Raw genomic sequence first — 25701 nt, 5'->3', positions numbered from 1 at the left:
GAACACCAAAGAAGTGAACGCCGGCAAACTCGGCGCTCGATGGGAAGGTCCATACCTCGTATCTAGAGCAGTTCGTCCGGGTGTTTACGAACTCTTAACTATGGCCGGGGAACGAATCAAAAACTCGTGGAACGCGGCCTACTTGAAACGCTACTACAGCTAAGCTGTTGTTACGACTCTGTCTAGGAGTTTTCGGGAATCCGAACTCCATTTATTTTTCATTTGTAAAACGAACTACGGTTGGCTTGATCCCCACTTCGGGGTACGTAGGCAATTCCTTATCTTTTAAAGACTAAGCGAATGCAGCTAATACATTAATAAAGTTTTTGAGTGGTTTAAAAACTTTATCTTATTCGGCGACAAGCCGATGTGCAAAAGTTTCAAAAATATCCAACATTCACTTGCATTCCTTATGGCAGTTTTGATAATTCCAATCAAAATAAGGATTCGATAACTAAGTTAATCCCTATTACATGCTTTGGATGTTAATACTAATAAAAAAAAAAGAGAAAGAAAGAGAAAAGAGACGCAAAGGGAGAAAATCCCTCCTACGACTCAGGATCCTAGATAAGAAAAGAAAAAGATCGTCCGAATTCGGAGTTTGGAACGGTCGGAGTTCCACCATCACCGTCTGGGCTGGTCCTGCAGACGAAGTGGAGGCCGCGGACCCGACAGATCGTCCGCCAGCGGTTCCTCCACCGTTACCTTATCCAGTTCGGTTCGCCAGAACTGACGAGATTGCCTCAAGATCTCCAGTCTTTCCCTCGGCACTTCGACACCTTTTGACACCAGGTCCTGCAAAAAGGAACACGGGCCTTCAACCAAGTGCCTCTCACGGAAAATCGGGCCTGCCGACTCCAGAAAATTGGCGTACCTCCTTAACCTTTCTAGAGAAGCCCAGTAGGCCCAGATGTCCACGGTAAGCAGGTGCGCGGTATCTTCGAGAGGCTGACAGTCGGCTTCCAAAAGAATAGGCACCTCCATGTTCGCCACCAGCTCTTGGCACGCCGCACGCGCGGCAAGCAGCCCGGTCATGCGCCACTTCTCCAAGTAGAAGCCCTCGGCGATGATCTCGTTCAGGACCCGAATAGTCCCGTCTAAACGATAAAGCCGACAGACTTCGGTCAATCTGCGGCGCCTCGCCATAAGGTGAGCCCCCAGCCTATAGCGGCGAGCTCGATACCTTCGGAGTTCTTGACACACGGAGCTCCCTTCCACACCCGCCATATCGACATGTGGGGGAGGTGCGCAGACTCGGAAAGTCTCTACGCCCTCTTGGGCGGAGGGGTTATCTGACGATTCGGCTCGATTGGAACCGCTCGACGAAGTGGCCAACCTTTCCCGGGCTCGTCTCAGCCAAGCAGATCGAGTAGTCACCATCTTTTTACTCAATATTTAGGGAAGTTGTGGTTTTTAGAATGATCTTCTCAGATTCTCAATCTTATTTATACAGGATTAAGAAAGCAACCGCCGCTGAACCCACCAATCAGCGTGCAGCGAGATTTTCGCGAGGTCCCGAGAATAACTCTCAAAGACTGCGCAGCGCATTTAATGCGAGATGGAAAGGGAAGTTTTCCTTTAAAAAAATATATATATATATATATATATATATATATATCTCAGCCCGATCTAAAAAAAGTATTAGTCCACACTAAATTCACTTCGTTGACACCCTGGCCAGGTGATCAGCTAAGATAAAGACCCATTATTTTCAGGATAAGCCGAACCCAGAGTCGCGCCTGACTTTCCTATGTAGGGATAAGCCGGACCCAGAGTATTTTTTCCGCACCCGCTTTTTATTTTTGGGGTAAGCCGAACCCAGAGTATTTATTTCGCACCCAAACTTTAGTTCGGACGGAACAGTTAGCCGAACCCAGAGAATATTTTCGCAGTCCGGCATCCGAACTAAAACAAAGGAGATAAGCCGAGCCCAGTATCTCGCTCTCCGATTAAACACACTTTGTTAACACTTCATCGCCAACTTTTGATGCTCGAGTCGATTTGAAAGTTGTAACCATCAATCAATAGAAATTGTCTGTTGTAAGCCGGGAGACGTCTCGCCTCTGACACATTTTTCAAATAAAGCAGCAACGCAAATCTTTTATTATTATGGAAATTTTATTCTAAGCGAAATTCAACTTCGCCCATTACATTGCAGCTAGGTTTTATAAAATAATAAAATAAAATATCCTAATTTCGAACTGGTTCGCCATTCGCAGCAATCTCACGAATGCTCGTCTTGAGTCGTTTCGGCATTGGCCATAGCTGTTGCAACCCAGTCCTTTTCCTTTTCGCCTTGAGTAGGGCAATCTCAGATTCTAGAGTCCTCAATCACCTATCGATTCTGCCCCTCTTCATATGAAAATACTGAAGATCTTGAGTCAATTCTTGGTGCGTACCCTCAATCTGCATACGCAAGATCAATAACGGGTTAGTACGAAGGAGGCAAGTTTCGATCGCTTACAAGAAAAGCAAAAAGGAAAAGAGGTTAACGGTTACCTGACGGAAAAAGGCGTCAGCCTCGGCAAGCTCGGCATCTGTTGCGCGCCGGTTAATGTAGAACGGCTTAACATTGCCTGGAATGAAATCGCCAATTAAGGCAGGATCCATGTGTATCTGCATCCGATCTGATTCACTTCGGCATTCATTGCAGTACGCAACAAGACATGGCGGCAAATCGGCTATCTTGTCAAACCCGTTCTTGATCCAATCCTTTGGGTGAGATTCCAACATATCAAGTTTGAGCAGCAGATCTCGTTGTACTTGTTCTGATGCGGCAATACGACTAGAATATTCCGCGTGGCGATCTTCCACTTCGTGAAGAAACTCGACCAGTTCGCGCCTTTCTTCCGGTTTAACGCGGAACATCAACATCCAGGGAGCTCGGATATTCGGGAAGTACGCCATCCCTCTTTCGATAGCTTCGGCATTCGACAACGTCGGCACGTCATTACCAACCAACGGGGATTCTATGCTGCTAATCGAGTTTGACATTATCTTTGATTAAGAAGTTTTCTTGGATGTTTAATCCGTGAGCAGCATTGAGTACATTTATACAAGTATCGGAAGGCAAAATTCTCTCCGAAATTGGCAACTTTCCATGCAAATTGGCAAGAATGCAACCTTTTTCCAAATTGTCAATTTTCTTTTCCACTGAAAAGGAAACATTCCGGCTAATAAGTTCCAAAAAACAAAAAAGGAAATGGGCCCAACACATCGGCAATGTTTTACAAGGATATCCAAGCCCATACTTCATGAAGTCTAAAACAAAAAGCAAAACAAATTTTACACGTCCACAGCACCGGACAGATCTGCTTGAAAACTCCCGGCGTTCGAGCCGAATGGATGTTCAACGGACTCCGGAGCCGACCTCTCTGGGGGGGGAAACCCAAAACCGAGCTGGTCCGGGAACATGGCAAGGTCATCATCATTCAGTTCAAGTACATCGACCGCCTTGACCGTCTCCTCAGCTTCGGCCTTTCTCTCGTTGATCTCCTTGATCCGCTCTTCAGGAATGACGGCCCCGTTTTCGATCAGATATCGTACAGCTTCCTGTACTCCGGTGGCTTGGTTCAGCAGATCTTCCAAGGGGCGAACCTTCACCTGTTCAACTAGATAGGCCTTGACCTTATCCAGTCGAGACTGCGCTTTCTTCGTTGTTCGTTCCACCTTCTCCCATCGATCCGTCCGAAGTCTCTTAACTTCGAACGCAAGCTGAGCCCTCAACCCATCGCATGATTCCTGCAGTTCGGCTTTCTCTTCTTCAAGAGTAAGCGCTCGGGAGTTCAGTTCACCAACCCTCAGTTCGACGTTGGCAATAATGCCGTCTTTTTCGGCAACAAGCGCCTCGAGTTCCTTGATCCTTGCATCCTTAGCGTCACTGGCAGCTCGGATCTGCTCGGCGCATTCCTTCATTTTTTCTAGCTCCAATCCCGACTTTTTGCTGGACTTGGCACGCCTATCGTATAACTGAGTTAGCATGTTCATCTTGGCCGCAGTCTGTCAGTTCAAGAAGCATATGTCAGTTCACCCGCTAAAATTTTAAGCACTTACAGTTTAAAAGAAGGCATACTCTTAGGTGGGATTCGGCGACATCAAGGTACGCCTGTTTGAATTCCAGATCATCCGCCGATGGGAGGATTCGATTGGAGACCTTCAAGGTCCGGAAGAGCTCGCCTGAAGCCTCACGATTGGTCACCAGAGGGTAGTCGCTAAAGTAGTGATAGGAGAAGCGATCAGTTTTGTCATTCCTCCGTTCCAGACAGAACCGATCTGCTGATTCTAGTCCGGCTTCTTCGGCTGAGCACTTGCGGTTCACTCCCGGTCGCGGCTCAGTGGCTGGGTTATCTCCGGATTGCTTCTTCTTCTTCTTCCTCCTTTCAGATCCAGCTTCAAGTTGAGGAACATCTTGTTCTTCGTTCGGAAGATCGGCGTTTTCTACAGCCAACGGAAGGTTTTCTCCCTCTGCAACGCTGGATGGCTCGATCTCTTCTCCGGGTGCCCGAATAGGGTCGGCGACGGTCTGGTCTGGGGTAGGATCAACTTCGGTTAGCCCCTGGGATGGACCGATCTCGGCTTCAATGGCAGCTTGAGTGTCTCGGCGAACAACCTGGAGATCTTTGGCTTCCATGATGTTGCATCCAGTAGATCGTCCTAGCGAACTGGCGAAACTTGGGAAATTTGTCCTAGCCTTGCCCATTGCTGTTTCGACACGAATACGAGTAATAAGCTCCCACTGACGATCGCGCCCGGTTAGCAAAGCGTCTCTGACAAGGAGAAAGTTTGGAGCTAGGCGCGTTGCGCAAAACGGACGATCTGGGAGCAGGACAAGAAACAGTTAAAAATGGTCAGAGATGCCGAAGTCAATTAAAGTATACTAGAAAAATAAATCTACCAGGATTTTCGTTCCACACTCTCCGCTGAAAACCCAACGGATTGGCAAGCGAGTACTGGTCAACCCGGACATAGAAGTAGTGGTCCACGTACTTCTTGAATTTGTTTACTTTTTTGCCGGGGAGGAAGTTATGGGCTGGCCTCATATTCACTTCCCAGCGGTTCGAACTCTTCGACGACTTAAAGCTGGATAGTTGTTCGAAGCATTGAACTCCAATGTTGACTCCGACTTCGGCTGCTATGGTAAGGGCGGCCATAAAGTTACAAATGGCTCCGGGAACGAACTGGCAGATCGCTATCCTCCGTCTTTGGGCGTAGAGTAATATTAATTCCGGGATTGGGAACAGGAGGCGACACTCGTCAAAATAACCCTCGTACAAGCATATATACCCTTCCGGGGGATTCCAGGGACGTTGGTCTTCTCGCGGAATCAAAATTGTAACGTTGTTGTTGAATAAGCCACACGAGTTCAGCATGTCATTCACGGACTTGGTCGAACTCAAACTTTTTTCGCCTCCAATTCGTCCTGCGTGGTCGTACAACGGATCGATATCTTCGATCGAGAATCCCAGGGGAACGAACCGGTCTTCTTCTTGTGCAAGTATATCCGGAGTCAGTTCGGTACTTTCCTCTTCGCGACGAACTGACGACGACAAATTTGAAACTCCTGTTGAACAGCGAACCAGGAGTGGTGGGACTTCGGAGGCCGATCTACTTGATTCCCCGATCTGCGCAGAGCATTCAGGGTTGAGAGTTCTTCGTTTGGAAGTACGATGAATTAGTTGTTCGCTTTCGATTTCTGGCAAAGAGGCGGGTTCCGAAGTACTCACCATGTCCTGAGTTCAGAGAGTGCGGAAGGAAAGTGGAACAAAGGAAATAAATAGGAGAGAGATCGGAGCAAATTACCTGTCGTTGTTGGCGGAAAATGAGAAATGACGAAAGAAGAGGCGTATTTATAGAGTTGAGTGGGCGGCAACCCTACGAAAAGTAATGATGACCTACGCGACTCTTCGAATTCTGAGCTAGCGGATGTGACGGGAACGACACGTGTCATCCGGACAGTACGCGGCGAGATGATTCGGAGATCTGAGTAAAATCAATTAAGTCTTTATGGGTTAGATCGGATATTCTCTTTCCATAGTTCAAAATATTCGAATTAAATTTCGAATATTCGGAACGGGGGGGGACTAATTATTGGTGCGGGATTCAGGACCCCTGACATACCGAACTAAACCAGAAGTATTAATTGATTGTTTAACCGGGAATCCGGTTAGGGGATCAATTAGGTCATTAGGAGTTAATTCGGACGAAGTATAATCTTGGAGAAGAAAGAACCGACATCCACTTCGACGCGGCGGCCGACTCATGGAATGAGGCAGTTTTCCATATATCACTTCGTCCGTTAAGGAAAGTTAATATATTTAGAGATCTACGAATATGTATAAATAAGGGGAGACTTCTCCATTGTAGGTCATCCAGAATCCAATACAATAATTGAGTACTCTTTTCGTTCTTTGCAATAAACCCTAATCCTTTCGAGTTCTTCTTTTTACTCTTAATTTCAAGGTTCAGATCTATTTTCTAGAGAGATAACCCTATTGAATTTGTTTTCCTCCTTAAACAAATTCATTGTGGAAACCTAGTTTCTACAAAAGAGATGGAGAAGTGGTAAGTCAGAAGATGAAGAAGAAGGTGTTGGATGCAGAGGATTGTGAATCACTTCGACACAGCCTTATAGGTGCTCTCACCTGAACCCAAATCTTGAGTTTTGTTGTTATTTGTCTATGTTATTGGCTGTAAAGAGAAAGAAACTTGTAGGTGGAGAGACAAATTAGTAATATATACCAATTGGTAACTGTAAAGAAGGTTTGAATTGATCTTAATTTAATTGAAAACACAAAATAAGATATAGGAGTTACTTTAAATGTATAAACGTCTAGGCTATTTATTTAACTTACTACTAAGGGCATGATTACTAAGGGTTACTCATGAAATTACTTTAAATAAAAAAATAATAAAAAGAAGAGAGAGAAGAGAAATCAGGAGTAATCGATCCTTGCTGGAGGACTGGGGGAACCGTTTCTCAGAATTAAATAGAGATGTGTCACTTACTTATTGGTACACCTATTAAAAATGAATATATATAATAATTTCTTTTTTTTTAATTTTCTGAGAAATTTTCATCCGTTTCTCGAGTAAAAATGGGGTAAGATGTTCTATTATGGTCATATGGTCACATACACTGGTTATCTACAAACAGTGCATCTCCGCGGAGCTCTATCATGGTCACTTGAAAACTCATCGTTGTATTTGTATACAAACGTCATGTATTTGCCGACAGATCCATCGTAATGCAATTATGCGTTGTAAACTCAATGATTGGTTACGACGAGAAAACTCCATGCTTGATGTAGAATATATATATAAAAATTAAAGACTCCCCATGACTTTTCTCTCTCCTCTGCAGATAATTGTGGGGTTGAAGGAAGAAATCAGTAATGGTGTGTTTCAATTTCAATAAAATGAAGACGAAGAAGACTTTGATTGGACTTGGATTAGGACAGATCATCTCCCTTCTCTCTACTTTTATTGCGTTTACAGCGTCTGAGATCGCCAGAAAAGGTTTCACCTTCTTCTGAAACCCATCTTTTCTTTAATACATTTCATATATAGAGAGGCTTACACAAATTTGAAACCTTTTATAGGTATTAATGCTCCAACAACACAGTCGTTCATGGGTTATCTTTCACTTGCAATCGTCTATGGAGGCATCATGCTGTATCGAAGACCCGCAATTAAAGTCAGTATTGATGATCTTCTCTTCCTGAAAGATTTAGATTTCACTCTGTAGTTATTGCTTCTTTCTCTTAGGTGAATTTATGACCTTTGGAGTGTGAGTTTTGTATATTTTATAGGGAAGCAACAAAATGTAATGAGAGTTTGTGTGTGAAAGGTTTCAGTATTGAGTGCCAAAACTATAATCTAATGTTCTTCAATGCACAAATTGTTGTAGGTGAAGTGGTATAACTATTTACTCCTTGCTTTCGTTGATGTGGAGGCAAACTTTCTCGGTGAGAAAAAAACAAAAAAAAAAAAAACTCTTCTTTTGTCCCATTCTTTGGTTTGAGCTCTGATCCTGCGTTTTCGTTACAGTGGTGAAGGCATTTCAGAACACATCAATGACGAGTATCATGCTACTGGATTGCTGGGCGATCCCTTGCGTTTTGATATTGACTCGGGTTTTCCTGAAAACAAAATACAGAATGATGAAGATCAGTGGCGTTGTCATCTGTTTTCTTGGTGTTGTCATGGTAGTATTCTCAGACGTCCATTCAGGGGATCGAGCTGGTAATGGTGTAAATCGTTAGATCTCTTTCCCTTTTCTCATTTACCATGGCTTCAAGCCTGCAAGTAAACACTCACATATTGGCCCAAGAAACTTGATTTAAGCATATATATATATATGGTGGCTTTCAGGTGGAAGTAATCCTGTTAAAGGAGATCTTCTTGTTTTGGCTGGAGCAACCTTGTATGCTGTCTGTAATGTCAGTGAGGTAACAAAGTCTCTAATCACATACTTAAAAAAGAAATTATGTTATTATATCGCTAAAACGATACTTTCAAAATGTAGTACCAAAATTTAGTGTATTTGTAATTCTACTCTCCTTGTTTCTCTTTTATAGGAGTTCCTTGTGAAGAATGCAGACATGATTGAGCTATTGGCCTTTTTGGGAATTTTTGGCGCAATTGTAGGTGCCGTACAGATGTATCCTTCAAACAGCAAGACCAATACTTTTTATGTTTCATAAACCTATTTGAATATTTTTCTTGACTTGGCCATAGAAGCATATTGGAACGTGGTGTGCTTAAAGCGACTCACTGGCCAACTGAGGCGGTAAGCATGCTGCCACACTTGCGATATTCATTTCCCTTTCAGTCTCTGCAAACCAAAGGACTTCTTTTCTAAAACTCATTTTATACTTTTCATTTTGTGGTTCCAGATTTTACTTTACCTTGGACTCGCACCTGCGTTATTTCTCTATTATTCATTAGTCGCAGTCTTAATTCAGGTATGATACAAAACTGAAACCATATGATCAAACACTCTCTTTTCCATGCCAATGTCTCTGATTATATAACCATCTTTTGAACATGATCTTCTCAGACCAATGGTGCAACAATGTTCAACCTCTCGTTGCTCACATCAGACATGTGGGCGGTTTTGATCCGCATTTTCGCTTACCATGAGAAGGTTAGCTCACTTTGTATATCGATCGAAACATCATATGACACACTTACATTTCTGTCAGTAGAAAGCAGTATATGTGATCATGTTGGCTATATATGCTAGGTCGACTGGCTCTATTACTTGGCATTTGCTACTACAGCTATTGGACTGATCATATACTCAACGTACAGTCTTTTCTCATCTTTCTTCAACTCCAATATCTGTTCTGCACTCCGGAGATCATCAGTATTCTTCACACCCCTTGTTTTCCTTTTCTTGATATTCACATTGCTCAGGAAGGAGAAAGATCAGGAGGAACAAAGAGATGGAGAAGTGGCAAGTGAGCAGAGGAAGAAGGTGTTGGATGCAGAGGATGGTGAATCACTTCGAGACAGCCTTATAGGTGCTCCTACCTGAACCCAAAGCCTGAGTTTTGTTGTTGTTGTATATGTCATTGGCTGTAAAGAGAAAGAAACTTGTAGGTGGAGAGACAAGTTAGTAGTCATTTATAACAATTGGTAACTGTAAAAGAAGGCTTTATTTGATCTTAATTTAATTGTAAACACAAAAATAAGATATATGAGTTACTTCAAATGTATCAACTTCTAGGCTATTTATTTAACTTACTACTAGAATGTAAGATGTTCTGGTCATATATGGTGACATACACTGGTTATTCTACAAACAGTGCATCTCCTCCACAGAACTCTATAATGGTCACTTAAACGTCATGTAGTTGCCGACAAATCCATTTATTACGACGACAAAACTAATTAAAGACTCCCCAAGACTTTTCTCTCTCCTCTGCAGTTAAAGTTTGGTTTCACGGGATTGTTGGATACTTGGATTGAAGGAAGAAACCAGTAATGGTGTGTTTCAGTTTCAATGAGATGAATACGAAGAAGACTCTGATTGAACTTGGATTAGGACAGATCATCTCTCTTCTCTTTACATTTCTTGCGTTTTCAGCGTCTGAGGTCACCAGACAAGGTTCACCTTTTTCTTGAAACCCATCTTTTCTTTAATACTACATTTCATATGTATATTAACATTTTTGAAAACTTTTATATATAGGGATAAACGCTCCAACAACACAGTCGTTCATGGGTTATCTTTCACTTGCAATCGTCTATGGAGGTATCATGCTGTATCGAAGACCCGCAATCAAAGTCAGTAATGTATTCTTCTTGGAAACTTAAGATTTCACTGTTGCTTTTCTTCCTCTTGGGGGAATTATTGATCTTTGATCTTTCTAGTGTGAGTTTTGTATATTTTATAGGAAATGTAATGAGAGTTTGTATTTTGAAGGTTATAAATTATATTGAGTGCCAAAACAGAGTATTCTTATTATGTTTTCTAACTAGAAAGTGTTGCTAACATCTTCAATGCACAAATTGTTGTAGGTGAAGTGGTATAACTATTTTCTCCTTGCTTTCGTTGATGTGGAAGTAAACTTTCTCGGTGAGAAAAAAAACAAAAAACAAAAAACTTTTCTTTTGTCTCTGATCCTGCGTTTTCATGACAATGTAATTTCGTTACAGTGGTGAAGGCTTATCAGTACACATCATTGACAAGTGTCATGCTACTGGACTGCTGGGCGATCCCTTGCGTTTTGGTCTTGACTTGGGTTTTCCTGAAAACAAAATACAGACTGATGAAGATCAGTGGTGTGGTTATCTGTATTGTTGGTGTTCTCATGGTAGTCTTCTCAGACGTCCATGCAGGGGATCGAGCTGGTAATGGTCCTTTTTTCATTAACCATGGCTTCAAGCCTGCAAGTAATCAAACTCACCAAGAAACTTGATTCAAGCATATGTATATGGTGGCTTTTTAGGTGGAAGTAATCCTGTTAAAGGAGATCTTCTTGTTCTAGCCGGAACAACCTTGTCTGCTGCCTGTGATGTCAGCGAGGTAACAAAGTCTCACTTTCGAAAAAGTACCTTTTTTTAGTGTACTTGAATTCCAGTCTCCTTGGTTCTCTTTTGTAGGAGTTCCTTGTGAAGAATACAGACATGACTGAGGTATTGGCCTTTTTTGGAATTTTTGGCACAATTGTTGCTGCGGTACAGATGTATCCTTCAGACAACAAGACCAATACTTCTTTATGTTTCTTAAACCTATATGTATATTCCTTGACTTGGCCATAGAAGCATATTGGAACGTAGTGTGCTCAAAGAGATTCACTGGTCAACTGAGACGGTAAGCATGCATGCTGCCACACTTGCGAACCAAAGGACTTCTTTTCTTAAAATCATTTTTGTACTTTTTGTGTGGTTCCAGATTTTACTTTACCTTGGAGTCGCTCTTGCGTTATTTCTCCTTTATTCATTAGTCGCAGTCTTAATTCAGGTATGAGACAAAACTGAAACCATATGATCAAACACTCTGATTTCCATGACAGTGTCTCTAAATATATATATAACCATCTTTTGAACATGATCATCTCAGACCAATGGTGCAACAATTTACAACCTCTCGTTGCTCACATCAGACATGTGGGCTGTTTTGATCCGCACTTTTGGTTACCACGAGAAGGTCTGCTCATTTTTTTTTGTATCAAACATCAAGAAAACTCTTACATTTTCTGTCTGTAGAAACCAGCTGATTAGATCAAAATGGTTTTGTATGTATGTTAAACGTCAGGTTGATTGGCTCTACTTGTTGGCATTTGCTACTACAGCTATTGGACTGCTCATATACTCAATGTACAGTCTTATTTAGTCTTTCTTCAAGTACAATATCACTGTACCCGTGGTATACAATACATGGAGAGCTGCAGTATTCTTCACCCATTGTTTATACCCCGTTGTTGATATTTTCAGGAAGGAGAAAGATGAAGAGAAACAAAGAAGTGGGGAAGTGGTAAGTGAGCAGAGAAAGTTTCTCGATGAGGAGGATGGTGAGTCACTTCGCAGCAGCCTTATAGTTGCTTCCACCTGAAACCTAACTCTGTACCTATAGCTAATCAATGCCCTCAGGGTTTTATGTATTTATGTCATTGGCTTTGAGATATAATATTATTTTTCCCGGGAAGAAACTTTGACAAGTTTGTATATTTCTCTCCCAAGATTTGGTAATTGCAAAGCAAAATATGGCTTTAAATATTTGATGCAGATATAGTTTGACTGTTTGAGTACTGCTAATTGTAATATGATATTTCAAATGGTGTTTGTTTCTCTTATAAAGATATAAATACTATATATCACCTAACATTTTATAAATGACTATCTCAATCCCAAGACGGCAAGACCTATTCCAACTAAATTAAGGATATATAAAATAAGGCAACAGCTCACAAAGGAGACATAGCACTCATCATTGAATGTAGTTAAAGTCTCCTCCCTATGCTCTCCGATCTGATCCATAATATTTGTATAGTTATCTATTACTACATTCACCGTAACTTCACACCGGAGAGACTTCTTACAAGTAGAGTTAAAAGAAGAGAGAGAGAAAATGGTGGTAGGTGTCAATTTCAAGGAGATTAGAACCAAGAAGACTTTGATTGGCCTTGGTTTGGGACAGCTCCTCTCACTTCTTTCTACTTCTAATGGTTTTACATCTTCTGAGCTCGCTAGGAAAGGTTCAAGATTCTTTGTTTTTTAGCTTATGCTTTATTATTACCATTACACCCAGCAGCTTTCTTGATCTGTCTGAAAATTTGTGAACAGGGATCAATGTTCCAACATCGCAAACATTCCTAAATTATGTGTTACTGGCAATCATATATGGAGGTATTATGCTGTGTCGAAGACCAGAAATTAAGGTCAGTATTGAATTTCTCTTCTTGGAAACATTGGCTTAACTCTGTGTTGAGGTAACTGCACAGTTTCCCTTCTTGGAAACATTGGATTTTGTTGAGTTTCAAAAGCAATGTGTGCCAAAAAGAAGTATCTGTAGTCTATTTAGTAACATATTCTATGCGAAATTGTAGGTGAAATGGTATTACTATTTCCTCCTTGCTTTAGTTGATGTGGAGGCGAATTTTCTTGGTGAGTGTTGTAGCTGATAAAGCTCTTCCTATGTCAAGCTTTTGTGGCTTTTAACCCTGACTAGTACTATGAAACTAGGAAATAAAAAATCCATTGCCTTGATTTTACAGTGGTGAAGGCTTATCAGTACACATCGTTGACAAGTGTCATGCTATTGGACTGCTGGGCGATCCCTTGCGTTTTGGTCTTGACTTGGGTTTTCCTGAAAACAAAATACAGACTGATGAAGATCAGTGGTGTGGTTATCTGTATTGTTGGTGTTGTTATGGTAGTCTTCTCAGATGTTCATGCAGGGGATCGAGCTGGTAATGGTTTTGAAATTGATTCTTGAGTCAGTTTTTTTTAACTGCAGATTCATTGATAAACTCGATTCTAGCATTTTAATGATGGTTATTTCAGGAGGAAGTAATCCTATCAAAGGAGATTTTCTTGTCATAGCTGGGGCAACCTTATATGCAGTCAGTAATGCCACTGAGGTAAGCAAGTCCACAAACAAGAAGATGTTGTTATATCGCGCAGAAATGTAAATTTATTCTTCCTTTGTTATAGGAGTTCGTTGTGAAGAAAAATGGAGGAGACACAATTGAGTTGATGACCTTTTTGGGATTTTTTGGTGCCATTATTAGTGCCATTCAGATGTATCCTTTAGACCACAAGACTAAGAGTATTCTGTTTCTTAGACTCATCTCAGGAAAATTCATGAGGTTATTCCTTGATTTGTCCATAGAAGCATATTTGAACGTAGTGAGCTCACAGCGATTCACTGGTCAACTGGAGCTGTAAGTTTCTTGCTATATCCCTTAGCCTTCCAATTTCTGCAAACCAATTTTTTTTGCCGTTTCAGGTTTTTCCTTTCCTTAGATTTGCACTCACAGCGTTTCTGTTCTACTCATTAGTCCCGGTATTACTCAAGGTATGAGACAAAGTTGAAAACATATGATCAAAACCTCCATCACTCTTTGATTTGCATGCCCATGTCTCTGAGACTGTAACATCTTTTGCAATATGTTACTTCTCAGACTAATGGTTCAACAATGTTCAACCTCTCGTTGCTCACAGCAGACATGTGGGCAGTTATGATACGCATTTTCGCATACCATGAGAAGGTTATAGCTCACTTTATATTATAAGGAAACATTTACCTTTTCTGTCTGTAGAAACCAGCTGATGAGATCCATGGTTATGTATGTATGTTAATGTCAGGTGGACTGGCTATACTTCTTGGCTTTTGCTACTACAGCTATAGGACTGATCATATACTCAACGTACAGTCTTTTCTAATCTTTCTTCAAGCTAGTACAATATCTGTTCTGTACACATGCCTTCATCAAGTACAATAAACAAATCATCAATGGACTTATTCTTCACCATTTTTCCTATTTTCAATCTTTCTCAGTAAGGAAAAGGATCTTGAGGAACACAGAAGTGGAGAGGCGGTTGACGAGGAGGCTGAGCGGAAAAAGTTGATCGACGAGGATGGTGATCCGGGATCCTAACCACAGCGGGTTTTCTCAATGTCATCGACTGTGAGATTATTACTTCCAGAGAAAACAAAGGAACTTACAAATTCATCTGTAACAATTGGTACAATAAAGAGAAAAGGGGCTTTATTTGATCTTAGTTGTAAAAAACGAATGAAGATTTACCTTGTGAGAACAACATTGGACGTATTATAGAAGTTACATCAATTGTATCAACTTCTCTTTATTCTTGGTTTAATTTATTTTACTCACCACTACAACGTAAGAGGCTACATCTCCACACAGCTCTAGTACGGTGACTTGAAAGCTCATCGTTATGTACACAAACGTCAGAGCAAAGAACTCGTGAAAGTACCAGACATATCCAGTGGCTAAACAGCTCCTTCTCTGTTTACTTGTTCTTTGGTTTCGTGACTTTAGTCAGGAATGGGTTTTTAACGATATGCATCATTCAAACTCTCGTCATGAGACTTCAGTTTCCTTCTGCGTGAACGAGGGAATAGTAGCTGGTGGATCTTCTTCTCTGCTGCCATTTCTGTTGTAGCCTGTCACAAACAATGATGAGAGAAGCATTACCATATCAATCTCCTTAGAATTCTGTTTTCTTGTTGCAAAAAGGTGTATCTTTGTTTGATGTTCTAGTCTGAGAATCCTCTCACCCTGGTTTTGAAAGGGAAACGGTGAGTTTGGACTTGTGCACCTGCGAAAACTCTCACATCCATACCAAGACTATCAACACTGATCAGGTTAGCTTCCTGCATGAGATAACCGCAAAGTAGCAGACTGGGTTACAAAATGTGGTAGCTAAGTAATCCGGAACTGTAACAGCGGGATCGGTATTAGTAATTAGTCGTATTGCAGATTATACTCAGAGACTTGGATACAATACCTCTGCATGAAGACCCTTCTTTTTGCATAGAGCTTTCAGGGCAATGCTGGAGTTAATTTCCCTGTTGTTGAAGCGCTCTATGATTGCAGAAGTAGAGTGCACTAAGATATCTGGTTCGGCATCTTGAAAATCTTGCAAACTTATATAAGACTGAAAATAGTCAAAGAATCTAGACATCAACGCACAGTGTGAGACCGTGGGAAAAACGATGAAACAATGACAGGTCGTCTGTAAGTCTGTGGTCGCAAAGCAACTATATCATATGCTAGCCATATCTTAAGAAAATTTTGTCTACATCCAAATGACCTGAAAATTATGCAAAGGAAATTGAGAAATAGAACAGACCGAGGCAAAAACATACCTCTGCTCCATAGAGGGAGAGAAGCTCTATTCCCACAATCTCTAATCTATATAGACTTGAACTCATATCGCTATCATCACGTCTTAAACTACTGCTTGGGTTATCATCACCTGAAGATATATCCAAAGGGAGAGAAATTCAAGATGTCAAACAGAACTATTCACAAGCACAAAATCAACAACAGCTTTTTGAGGTCAAGAAAATGTGAAAGGACCTTGAACCTCCCAGCTATAGTTATCTCTGTCTTCCGAAGTAAATAATCTTCTTATATCGGATTCCTCGTCAAGGAAAGCGGGCCTAAGGCATCCGAGTATGGATACACCATTAGACGGATAGTCCATTTTCCGGTCATAGTCCATGCTAATGGCCTGCATGATTGCAAAGACAAGAGATACCAACTCAACGACATATTCAATGCAATGCAAGACCAGTATGTATCAAATATAATGCTTATCTGCAGTACCAGAGGGTTCGGTTCGGTAACTGTTGCAACGATCCAAGTTTAAATATGTCATTTTTTTAAAGGTTTTTTCATCATGCAATTGCAGATTGTATAGATATATAACCTTGGACAGGTGTTTGGCAAAGTAAATAGGATGAACCGCGTTGGAGGTATCAGGCATTCCCCAATCGACCGGAATATCTCTAGCTTCAGAATCCATAATCTACTCAAAATTTAAAAGTAGATCAGAAAAGACCGTTGTTAATAAGACAAGAGACTTTACATGTTTTGCAAGAAAACGAAGAGAGTGCAAATAGCTTCAACCTACCTCGAAATAATGGTCATCAAAAATAATTTGGTCAAGATTACCAATGTCCGAAATGTTATATTCCTCATGGATCCGTGTGTTTTCGTATCGTGGGACATCCATTCCAAAAAAGGCTTTCTACAAGTATGTGATGAAAACTCCAGTTAATAGGTGTTGGACGTTGTGCTTGTACCAAACTAATACGTGACATTCTAGTTGGTCAATGACACGCTTACCACTGGATTACTAGCTCCAGGATCTTCTAAGATGTTCTCATCATCAGGAATTTCGAAAAAGATATCTAAATAGGGAAAAGCAAAGATGCTAGTGAGAAAGAAAGTGATCGATAGATATCAAATATATCGAGCGATAAGTTTAAGACTAACCTCCATACTCATCAATAACATACTTAAAGTCGGACCATGAAGTATGATCGTGTGGTTCACAGTGAATAGCTCCAGGAAAAACCAGTACCGCACTGCTGTTAGCCTACAAGGGAAACCATGTTCTTCATATGCAAACTCAAAATAGCAAAACCCCACATTCTTCTATTTAATATGACACTCAACATCATGTGTATCTAGTGTTTGTGGGCTACAAACCTCGACAGTAGTCCTTGCTACTTCAGCAGGGGAGAGTTTTGTCTCCTGCACTCTTTTGGACGGCTTCAAATCTTCTAGAGGATGATAGCCGTAGAAAGATGAATCAGGAACGGAATCAGAATAATCAGCAGCAACAGAAACTTTTGTGAGGCCAAGGTCATGGCCACCGGATGAAACATGAAATGCTGATCCGAAAAAAGGAATCTTGCATCTGGAACTAAATAGGGGAAAACACAATAACAATCAGAAAGATGATAAAGATTCAAACTTCAATCAAAAACACATTAGAGATAAATCAGTTAATAAACAAAACTGGTCATCTGCAGAGACATCAATAGACAGACAGACATACATACATGTAACATATTTATAACTAATAATACCTTAAAACAGAGAGATTAGCAGAGCAACATCTATCAAAAACACGACTTCTTGTGCTGCCGTTTCTTTTGTAAGGCATGGAGGAAGAGAACTCATCGGCGTAAGATTGATGGCAATGAGATGGACCTCCTGATGAAGAAGACACACAAAGAATGTTCAATGCCGCCACCAAATTTACAGAAATTAAAAAGAAGAGAACTTTGGAGTGTTAAATGATCAGATTTAAAGATCTCTAATTAATGTCATTAACATCTAATTTACCCGACAACAAAAAAAATTAGTCACAAAACAAAACAAAAAAACAAAACTTGACACAGAAATAAAATTTCCCAGGTCTCCTTCTTGTTAAATTCAAAGCAGAGAAGGCTAAACGCCAAAAAAGTCAAGGATTGAAGGAAAGAATAAAAAGATTTGAAGAAAACAATCTGAGAAGCCAGAGATTAACACCAGAAACGAATCTACGATCGAGCTCAAGAACTAATTCGGATTAAAAAAAAAGAAAAAGAAACGAGTTTTGCATCAATCAGGCAAAAAGGAATGCTTTTTCGCCATTAATGAGAAAAAGGGTTAATTTAATTCGTCTCTCTCTCTCAGCCATGCACTGTATCTTCCACAACTAACTTCAGATTAGTCAATGAACAACACAGAGGGAAACAAGAAGGAAGAGAGAGAGATCTCAAAAATTGGTGGAAGTACGTACCGAGAGAGAAAGAAGAAGCAGCCGCCGCGATCACCATGATTTATATACACAAAACAGAGGACGGGATCGGAGAAGCTGAAATCTCAATGTCTGTCAATCGTAATAGTCGTCGTACGCCGTAATATTCGCCGTCTTCGTGGCCGTCGTCGCTGATCACGTTTTTGTTTGGTCGTCTTTTCTTATGTTTACTGTCGCATCTCTCTCTCTCTCTCTCTTCTAATATTAAAAATTTTTGCCAGAGACTTCAGAAAACTTTCAGCCTTTTTATTTTTTATTTTTTAATTTTATTTTGTTTTATTTCCTTTTTTGTCGTAATGGCAATTTTGATGATTTTGATGATTTTTCTTTTTTATCTATTTGGGTCAGATCATGGGAAAGGTTGTTGTGGTTGGTATTTTTCTTATGTTTTTTTTTTTTATGGAAATCTCATATTTCGTTATCTTTTTTTCTATCTCAAAAAAATGAATAAAAATGATAGAAGGATGGATATTCTTTTGATTCTTTTCTTTAATGCTCATGATAAACTCACATACGACCAATTGTGACTTGTGTTGTGTGTGTATGTCACATCAGTTTAGTACGGTTTAGCTGGTTTTGTTTGGTATTCTCTGGTTTAGTGAACAAACCGAGACGAATGAATATGAATTGGTTCAACTAGATTTCGTTGGCGATAGTACCAACTTTTTCCAAGTCTCTCTCTCTATTCTTCTTCATTTGAAGACGTTGGCAACTACCACCATCTAGAATCATGAAAATTCTTCCGAGGATACGTGGGAAACAAACTGGTTTAACTAGATTCTTTAACAATCATATCATACTATAATAGATTATCTGCTATTTTCTTTTGTAACAGTTGTGTTCTTCTTTATCAAAAACAAATCCACAGTTTTACAAGTACATAGTTTGGTACTAGTTTTTTCTTTTTCAGGTATTTTGCACTTTTCTTTTGGCTTTTCGTAATCTCTCTGTTTCACGTTACCAAACCAACTAGTATAAACTATTGAAAAGACTTGTTTTATTGTTACGTGAGTGGAAAATGTCTTACAGAAAAGATGTATAATACCAAAAAATACATATGTATATTAGCGTAACCCGAGTGAAGGTTGTGCGCCTATGTCTCTCTCTCTCTCTTTACCCATTACAAATTTCCTAACAAAAACTCGAATCGGTCGACAATTATTATATTTTTCTTTTGTAAAAACAGCCGAGGTATTAATCCAATAATATGACTGACCAAACCCCCAACTTACCTGAACCGACCAAAAAATTTACAAATCCAGGTCCAATGATTGAGTTCTGTTCTTGGATCTTTTTTTACTATCGTGATGAATTAAATGAGGGTAACTATGATTGGCTCGTATCTTACCGGTGGTAACCTCCTCCACCATAAGGTTGCTGCTGCTGAGGGTTGTAACCGCCTTGACCCATCATCGGATTGTAGGCACCGGTCATGCCTTGTGGTGGACCAGGAGGAGCCATGCCCATTCCTTGTTGTGGTTGCATCGGATAGCCTTGACCGTATCCGCCCATGTTCATCCCCATTCCCATGGGATAGTTTTGGTTTCCCATTGGCTGGTTGTGGTTCATTCCCATGGAATGGTTTTGATTCATGCCCATGGGGTAGTTTTGGTTCATGCCCATGGGGTAGTGTTGGTTCATGCCCATTGGGTGGTTTTGCTGTATTCCCATTGGATGGTTTTGGTTCATACCTCCGTAGCCACCAGCATTCATGCCCGTCGGCATGCTTGAGCCTACCATTGAATTCGTCGGAGGTCTCATAGCACCTGCACCTGCACGGCCTAAGCCAGTACCAGATCCCATGGCTTTACCCATGTTGATAGTTGATGTTACTTGCTGTTGTGCAGTAGTTGGTTTCTCTAGTCGTTTCTCTTTCCTGTTGATCGCCTCAAAGTCGACTCCTATATCTGCCAATGGATTTGTTTTGGCTGCACAGTCAACAAACGACGTCAGAAATTTCGTAAACGCTTTATGAAATAGGAGACTGTATATTACAAGACTTACGTCCAGAAATGTTGAAGTTAACCAGCCCTCTGCTTAATGTGTCAGCCCAGATGGTTGATTTTGGCTCAAACTTTTTCTGACTTTGAGGAACAACAATCTCAATTGCTCCTGTTAAAGGTGTGAGAGATGGTTGAGATGCTGAAGTCTCCAAGGAACTTAGTCCAGCTGGTGCAAACATATCTCCAACGACATTGTTACTATTCCCGTGCGCCGCAACAGGTCCAGATTGAGTTCGTTGTGGTATATGGGAAGGGACACCATGAGCTTGTTGTGTCATGAAGTTTCCACCATCAAACTGACCAGCTGGTGCATTTGGTGTAATAGGGTAAGGAGTTTGCGAGCTTGATGACGGGGCAGAACCAGGTTGGTGCATATCTCCAACGGCATTGTTATTATTCCAGTACGCCGCAACAGGTCCAGATTGAGTTCGATGTGGTACATGAGAAGGGGCACCATGAACTTGCTGTGTCACATCATAAGGTTGCTGTGTCATAAGATTTCCACCATCAAACTGACCAGCTGGTGCATTGGGTGTAGTAGGGTAAGGATTTTGCGCGCTTGATGAGGGGGCAGAACCAGGTTGGTGCATATCTCCAACAACATTGTTATTATTCCCGTATGCCGCAACAGGTCCAGATTGAGTTCGATGTGGTACATGAGAAGGGGCACCATTAACTTTCTGTGTCACGTCATAAGGTTGCTGTGTCATAAAGTTTCCACCATCAAACTGACCAGCTGGTGCATTGGATGTAGTAGCGTAAGGAGCTTGCGAGCTTGATGAGGTGGCAGAACCTGGTTGGTGAGGAAAACTCTCACTTGTTGGGTGTGGAGATAAACCAGGAGTATACTGTGGAGGTTGAGAATTTGCTGAACCTGCATAGCCTGGCTGTTGCGTGAAGCCTCCATTGTTGAATTGCATACCTTCAGGACGATTTTGCGAATGGGAAACCATGCTATAGTGTTGTGAAGCTTGACCAAACGGAGTTTGTCCTGGCATGTTTGGATCTGTAAGTGCCCCCTGATGATGATAACTTTCATAGGAGTTACCGTTGGTAGGAAATTGAGATGCTGGCACTGTTGAATTTGGTTGAGGAGACAGAGAAACTGGCGGTCCAGATGGCGGGAGAATGCCAGCAAGAATATCGATATCGCTCTCCGATGTATCGAACTGCTCTTGAGGTAAGACAGATGAGTTCGGTGGAGCTTGCATATTTTGAACACCAGGTTCATGATTTGGTACAGCTGTAAATGCTTCCCCAAAACCAAAACTATGCCCATTGTCAGGATTTGAAGTTGGTGGTGTTGACTGGAAAGGCGCTCCAAAATTCTGATGTTGGCTTGGGTCAGTGTCAGCAGAAGTGATGGCTTTGAAAGGAGATTCACCAAATGGATCATCAAAAGACTGCACAAAGGGCAAAGGATAAAGACAGCATTCAGTAGGGTTTCCAGCTGAACCCAGTAACATACCAAAGATAAATACCATTAAATAAACGTCAAACATAACTGGTTAGGCCCAGTATACCTGAGGTGATGACTGAGAAGTAGAAAACGATGGAGCTGGACCAGTGTTTGGTTGTCCATTTTTTTCAACAGAAGTGAAATCAGATGTTACAATAGCCAAGGGGTTCGGTGAAAATACATCTGAAAGAGAGCCAAGCAAATCCGTTTCAGCATTATTTGGGGCAGACATGGCAGAAGTAGAAACCACTGTGGGTGGGCTAGGTGCAGGAGCCGAAGCACCAGCTGTAGGTACACATGCTGCTGGAGAAAACATGAAGTTATGTTATACAATGACAACACTCAGATCAGAACACAATCCCATACGTCGCAATAACGTACTTTAAGTCTTTAACATTCTCTAAATATCATTTATCAGTGACAGTAAATTCTTATGCTGCTAAGGAATGTAAACTAGAAAATTACAAACATGGAGAACTCTGTACCTGAAACTGAACCTCGTGGATCAAATTCATCAAAAGACTCAACATGCTGAGGAGATGATCCGTTAACAAAACCAGCAGTTTTGATGTCCACGCTGCTGTTTTCAGCAGAAGGCGAAGTTGCAGCTGCAGGAGGAGCAACTTGTGGTGTCTCTCCACCATCCCTTGAATCAAGAAATTTTAAAATGCTTCATCATTTGAATTCAGAACAGCTAATCTCAATTTTCAGTGAAGAGAATTGTCACCTTTCACTGTATACAGGGCTCCGTGATTCACTGACAGCTTCTTCATAACTAGGTGGGGCAGCACCAATATTTTGTTCAGAAAACTTCCTCTCCATCCCCCCTCTATCAAATTCCAAAAGTAAGAAGTAAGCACTGACATTTTTTTTCCAACACTGCCAAATACAATTAGAAAAACCATCCAAAATTAGTACGTCTCTGGAAATTACCTCCCATCTTGAGAATGATCATCAGCTCGTGCACCACTGTCCCTACAGGATGAAGAGAAATGTTTCATCAAATTTCTGGTATGATGCTCAGAACGAGATTTTTAACATCAAGGACAACTAAGCTATTACACATTCAGGCATTGTTAGATTGATCACCTAAAAGATTTCCCTAGTTCTTCGGTTCAAAAGAGAAATGTTTCATCAAATTTCTGGTATGGTGCTCAGAACGAGATTTTTAACATCAAGGACAACTAAGCTATTACACATTCTGGTATTGTTAGATTGATCACCTAAAAGATTTCCCTAGTTCTTCGGTTCAAAAGAGGGGGATCAAAAATTTAAATCAACATACCTTGATGACGATTGGCCATCATCCTCAATAGGTCGTTCCCTGTCTGAGCTCCTACCTCTTGATCCATGGTATTCATCATCCCTGTTACTATCTCTTCCATCTCGGTCTTCAGAGTCTTTAGAATAACGATCTCCATCACGACTATTTTTATCATCATCCCTGTAACCATATTCTCTCTCTCTTCCATAACTACTTCGTTCTTCATCTCTGTCTCCATATCGGCCTTCGTAATCATATTTGTCTCCATATCCTCCTGACGGCTTATGCATCCCACCTGAGTTATGATACCTATAGTACGAAAATGTCAGGTTTTGGGAAATGTGTTGCCTCTCTGAGAAAAGGTTTTTAAGAAACAGACGCTCATAATGCTGAAGGATTGCATTCATGACTTTGCTAGGCAGCATAGATAGCAATTATGATCCTTCCAAGGCATCAATTTTAATCAAAAAAATGTGCATAAATTTGACCCATTGGAGAAACAAGAAGCAGACGTACTTTTCTCTGTTAGCAGCAGCCTTCTCTCTGACCTCCGCTATTCTTTCTTTGTCATTTACCAACGCCACAAGGCTCTGCGCCTTCTTCCTGACATTGCTACCTTGATCTTTACCGCTGGAATCAATATACTGAAAAGTGGATAATATCTGACACATGAAAAAGGGATAAACTTCATCAGTAAGAATACCAACAGCTGAGATACCAAACAAAGCTCTTGTTGAATACATCCAAAATAAATTACTACTATGTATGTAGTCATTACCGAAATTTGATATGCACGTTCTTTAATCTCTTCTATGACACGTTCCGATCCATGGCCTACCAAGTACTCCAAGACCGTCAATGCCTGGAGAGTAGAGAAGAGATAACCCAGTAGAAATTAGTTTCATTCACCGCCAAAGCACTATAAGCATATCAAAAACAAGCTAGACCTTCATATTTCTTTTACCTTATAGACATGCCGCCAATTTTTTCCAGTGTCACTAAGACGTTTCCATAACACTCCCATGGTCAGCTGGTATTCATGGCTGCATGAGAAATAAAAAAAAACATATAATTCATCCATAAGATAATAATATTACAGAAAAGGAGAACATGACAAAGGTATTTGTAAATTACTAATTTCTCGAGGCATGCGCAATGTCCGCAAGAAGTGATCCATGAGGACCCCAAGACTCATTGCTGGTAGCATCTAGAACCTGAACAAGAAACAGAAGTGCAAATATGAGAGACAAACGAAGTGAAGCATATATGGAAAATCTCATATAAAATTCCCTAATAGAAGGAGTGCAAACCAAAGATAAGCCTCTCCAGTAATATAATCCAACCTTCACAAAACTTAAATTAAAAAATTGACTGACTCAATCATGAAAGGCTAAAAACAGCAAAGTTTACCTTCTGTTCAATTCCAGGTACTTTAAGCACTTTCTTGTTGACACCTCTCTTGCTACAAAGCAATTGGATGAAAGAATTTATAAGACATCTCGAATAAATAGTCCACAGATGGATTAACAAGATGAAATCAAAGTATTCCAATCCTTACAGGTCTCTGACAGTTTGACCAAATGCTTTCTTCATATCCAATAGTGAAACAGTTGTTTTTTATATAGGGAATGCGCTAACTGCACTTTATAAACCTGTTCACAATGTAAAAAGAGCTTTCAGTGTCAAAATGAACCATCAATCACCAAAAATAGTAAAAGAATGAGCCATCTGAAAACATGAACTCACAAGAAATCAAACAAATCTAACATTCCAACGTAGGACCACAAAACATGAGTATAAAAGAAGCTTTAATAAACAATGAACTAAATTAAGCAACCTTAACACATAAAGGTAATAGAAATCACAAATAAAATCAACATAACGATGTTGTGAATGTGATCAACCCTAATGTACATCATCTAAGGCTATAGAAAGAAAAGATCCACCGCGAAACAAACAAACAAACAAAAAAATCTCCAAATTGAACACCCACCGACAAATGATCAATAAAGTCAATTCGGATTCAAATGAGAAGAAGGAACAACATTGAGAAATGCAGCTTCTAAACATCATGATTTTTGAAACTTTTGATTTGCGTGATTCGGAGATTTGCAAATCGATCAAAACGAAACAAATCACAAATTGAGCTGAAGTTATCTAAGAACGATACACTCAGATCTACAAGGAAATCAAAACACAATAACCGCAACACATGAATCTGATTCTCAATGACGAACAAACAAAAATCAATCGAACCTGCTGGCTGGAAAAAGGGAAAATGGATCGCGGATCTGTGTGAGGCTGGCACAGAAGAAGGAATCGAGAGAGAGAGAGAAGAAAGAATCGAGAGAGAGAGAGAGATATGGGGGGGGAGAGGAAGAAGAGAAAAGCTGGTGGCGAGATGGGTTTCTCAATTTCGGAGTTAGAGAGAGGAGGATTCATCATCCATCCATCATAGTCATAGCAGCCCAAAATTTGGGAAGCAGAGATTAAAAATTAAAAAAAGGATAAATAAATAAAGACAGCGCATTTAACACGCAGTAATTTCAGGGATTTTTTAAATATCGTTCATTCCTTTTTTTTAACATGAGATTATTGAGAAAGAGAAGATAGTTAGTTTACTTTTTAAATTTTTTGGGTTAAGTGAATTTAATTACTTTGATTAGAACGATTGAATCTGT

General features: G+C 40.5%; 6 protein-coding genes across 14 annotated transcripts; 3 read left to right on the top strand and 3 right to left on the bottom strand.

The window, feature by feature from the left end:
- Window positions 1-3285: 3285 nt before the first annotated feature.
- On the bottom strand, window positions 3286-5726 carry LOC109132952 (meiosis-specific protein ASY2-like). Its single transcript, XM_019245435.2, has 3 exons — window positions 4895-5726; window positions 4073-4815; window positions 3286-3999 (listed from the first exon to the last, which is right to left on the bottom strand). The coding sequence occupies exons 1-3, from the start codon at window positions 5724-5726 to the stop codon at window positions 3286-3288; spliced, it is 2289 nt and encodes a 762-aa protein (XP_019100980.2).
- Window positions 5727-7075: 1349 nt separating this feature from the next.
- LOC104788173 (uncharacterized) lies at window positions 7076-9715 on the top strand. Of its 6 annotated transcripts, none has more exons than XM_087451345.1 (12): window positions 7076-7241; window positions 7361-7515; window positions 7599-7693; window positions 7907-7964; window positions 8047-8241; window positions 8371-8447; window positions 8577-8659; window positions 8737-8788; window positions 8895-8963; window positions 9059-9145; window positions 9245-9306; window positions 9418-9715. In XM_087451345.1, the coding sequence occupies exons 2-12, from the start codon at window positions 7392-7394 to the stop codon at window positions 9536-9538; spliced, it is 1023 nt and encodes a 340-aa protein (XP_087307471.1). In that variant the 5' UTR covers window positions 7076-7241; window positions 7361-7391; the 3' UTR covers window positions 9539-9715. The 6 variants fall into 6 exon arrangements, with proteins under 6 accessions (XP_087307471.1, XP_087307469.1, XP_087307468.1 ...); XM_087451343.1 differs by having other exon boundaries at window positions 7115-7275; XM_087451342.1 differs by having other exon boundaries at window positions 7129-7275; window positions 8047-8256.
- Window positions 9716-9764: 49 nt separating this feature from the next.
- Window positions 9765-12225, top strand: LOC104788172 (uncharacterized). Of its 2 annotated transcripts, XM_010513882.3 has the most exons (11): window positions 9765-10111; window positions 10196-10290; window positions 10525-10582; window positions 10663-10857; window positions 10956-11032; window positions 11110-11192; window positions 11269-11320; window positions 11402-11470; window positions 11570-11656; window positions 11765-11826; window positions 11944-12225. In XM_010513882.3, exons 1-11 carry the CDS (start codon window positions 9988-9990, stop codon window positions 12059-12061), a joined length of 1020 nt encoding a protein of 339 aa, XP_010512184.1. In that variant the 5' UTR covers window positions 9765-9987; the 3' UTR covers window positions 12062-12225. The 2 variants fall into 2 exon arrangements, with proteins under 2 accessions (XP_010512184.1, XP_087307467.1); XM_087451341.1 differs by having other exon boundaries at window positions 9888-10111; window positions 11269-11470.
- A 122-nt stretch (window positions 12226-12347) lies between these two features.
- Window positions 12348-14820, top strand: LOC104788170 (uncharacterized). The gene is made up of 11 exons (XM_010513878.2): window positions 12348-12704; window positions 12793-12887; window positions 13056-13113; window positions 13224-13418; window positions 13513-13589; window positions 13663-13751; window positions 13841-13892; window positions 13958-14026; window positions 14133-14219; window positions 14317-14378; window positions 14510-14820. The coding sequence occupies exons 1-11, from the start codon at window positions 12578-12580 to the stop codon at window positions 14607-14609; spliced, it is 1011 nt and encodes a 336-aa protein (XP_010512180.2). The 5' UTR covers window positions 12348-12577; the 3' UTR covers window positions 14610-14820.
- LOC104788171 (uncharacterized protein At3g49140) lies at window positions 14704-18662 on the bottom strand. 2 transcript variants are annotated; one of them, XR_015557897.1, is made up of 12 exons: window positions 18277-18579; window positions 17579-17705; window positions 17196-17412; window positions 16980-17082; window positions 16830-16894; window positions 16615-16731; window positions 16308-16509; window positions 16059-16212; window positions 15845-15954; window positions 15484-15633; window positions 15254-15349; window positions 14704-15139 (listed from the first exon to the last, which is right to left on the bottom strand). XR_015557897.1 is itself a non-coding variant. In XM_010513879.3 (12 exons), exons 1-12 carry the CDS (start codon window positions 18311-18313, stop codon window positions 15029-15031), a joined length of 1386 nt encoding a protein of 461 aa, XP_010512181.2. In that variant the 5' UTR covers window positions 18314-18662; the 3' UTR covers window positions 14704-15028. The 2 variants fall into 2 exon arrangements, 1 of the variants encoding a protein (XP_010512181.2); XM_010513879.3 differs by having other exon boundaries at window positions 16411-16509; window positions 18277-18662.
- Window positions 18663-19274: 612 nt separating this feature from the next.
- On the bottom strand, window positions 19275-25568 carry LOC104788168 (clathrin interactor EPSIN 3). Of its 2 annotated transcripts, none has more exons than XM_087451338.1 (14): window positions 25277-25568; window positions 24579-24672; window positions 24431-24482; window positions 24155-24234; window positions 23985-24063; window positions 23799-23882; window positions 23537-23682; window positions 23042-23329; window positions 22690-22731; window positions 22484-22585; window positions 22242-22402; window positions 21821-22056; window positions 20299-21700; window positions 19275-20222 (listed from the first exon to the last, which is right to left on the bottom strand). In XM_087451338.1, the coding sequence occupies exons 2-14, from the start codon at window positions 24611-24613 to the stop codon at window positions 19639-19641; spliced, it is 3291 nt and encodes a 1096-aa protein (XP_087307464.1). In that variant the 5' UTR covers window positions 24614-24672; window positions 25277-25568; the 3' UTR covers window positions 19275-19638. The 2 variants fall into 2 exon arrangements, with proteins under 2 accessions (XP_087307464.1, XP_087307463.1); XM_087451337.1 differs by having other exon boundaries at window positions 21821-22059; window positions 25277-25548.
- Between the last annotated feature and the right edge of the window lie 133 nt (window positions 25569-25701).

This window comes from Camelina sativa, chromosome 5 (assembly GCF_030686135.1).
Source record: "Camelina sativa cultivar CO46 ecotype springtype chromosome 5, ASM3068613v1".
NCBI classification, from domain to species: Eukaryota; Viridiplantae; Streptophyta; class Magnoliopsida; order Brassicales; family Brassicaceae; genus Camelina; species Camelina sativa.
This window is presented reverse-complemented; position numbering and strand designations above follow the sequence as displayed.

Bases quoted from the DNA above. Each gene is read 5' to 3' on its own strand.
- LOC109132952 (XM_019245435.2), bottom strand. From the start codon at position 5,726: ATGGTGAGTACTTCGGAACCCGCCTCTTTGCCAGAAATCGAAAGCGAA. The intron at 4,816-4,894 runs GTAGATTTATTT...TCCTGCTCCCAG, and splicing joins AGTGTGGAACGAAAATCCTG to ATCGTCCGTTTTGCGCAACG. The intron at 4,000-4,072 runs GTATGCCTTCTT...TTGAACTGACAG, and splicing joins TCGCCGAATCCCACCTAAGA to ACTGCGGCCAAGATGAACAT.
- LOC104788173 (XM_087451342.1), top strand. From the start codon at position 7,392: ATGGTGTGTTTCAATTTCAATAAAATGAAGACGAAGAAGACTTTGATT. The intron at 7,965-8,046 runs GTGAGAAAAAAA...TTTTCGTTACAG, and splicing joins TGTGGAGGCAAACTTTCTCG to TGGTGAAGGCATTTCAGAAC. The intron at 8,257-8,370 runs GTTAGATCTCTT...GGTGGCTTTCAG, and splicing joins AGCTGGTAATGGTGTAAATC to GTGGAAGTAATCCTGTTAAA.
- LOC104788168 (XM_087451337.1), bottom strand. From the start codon at position 24,613: ATGAAGAAAGCATTTGGTCAAACTGTCAGAGACCT. The intron at 24,483-24,578 runs GTAAGGATTGGA...ATTGCTTTGTAG, and splicing joins GGTCAAACTGTCAGAGACCT to CAAGAGAGGTGTCAACAAGA. The intron at 20,223-20,298 runs GTAAGTCTTGTA...TTGACTGTGCAG, and splicing joins TAACTTCAACATTTCTGGAC to CCAAAACAAATCCATTGGCA.
- LOC104788171 (XM_010513879.3), bottom strand. From the start codon at position 18,313: ATGGTGATCGCGGCGGCTGCTTCTTCTTTCTCTCTCG. The intron at 16,732-16,829 runs GTAAGCGTGTCA...ACATACTTGTAG, and splicing joins CTGGAGCTAGTAATCCAGTG to AAAGCCTTTTTTGGAATGGA. The intron at 15,140-15,253 runs GTGAGAGGATTC...TGTTTGTGACAG, and splicing joins GTTTCCCTTTCAAAACCAGG to GCTACAACAGAAATGGCAGC.
- LOC104788172 (XM_087451341.1), top strand. From the start codon at position 9,988: ATGGTGTGTTTCAGTTTCAATGAGATGAATACGAAGAAGACTCTGATT. The intron at 10,112-10,195 runs GTTCACCTTTTT...TTTTATATATAG, and splicing joins GTCTGAGGTCACCAGACAAG to GGATAAACGCTCCAACAACA. The intron at 11,827-11,943 runs GTACAGTCTTAT...TGATATTTTCAG, and splicing joins GGACTGCTCATATACTCAAT to GAAGGAGAAAGATGAAGAGA.
- LOC104788170 (XM_010513878.2), top strand. From the start codon at position 12,578: ATGGTGGTAGGTGTCAATTTCAAGGAGATTAGAACCAAGAAGACTTTG. The intron at 13,893-13,957 runs GTAAGTTTCTTG...TTGCCGTTTCAG, and splicing joins TTCACTGGTCAACTGGAGCT to GTTTTTCCTTTCCTTAGATT. The intron at 14,220-14,316 runs GTTATAGCTCAC...TGTTAATGTCAG, and splicing joins TTTTCGCATACCATGAGAAG to GTGGACTGGCTATACTTCTT.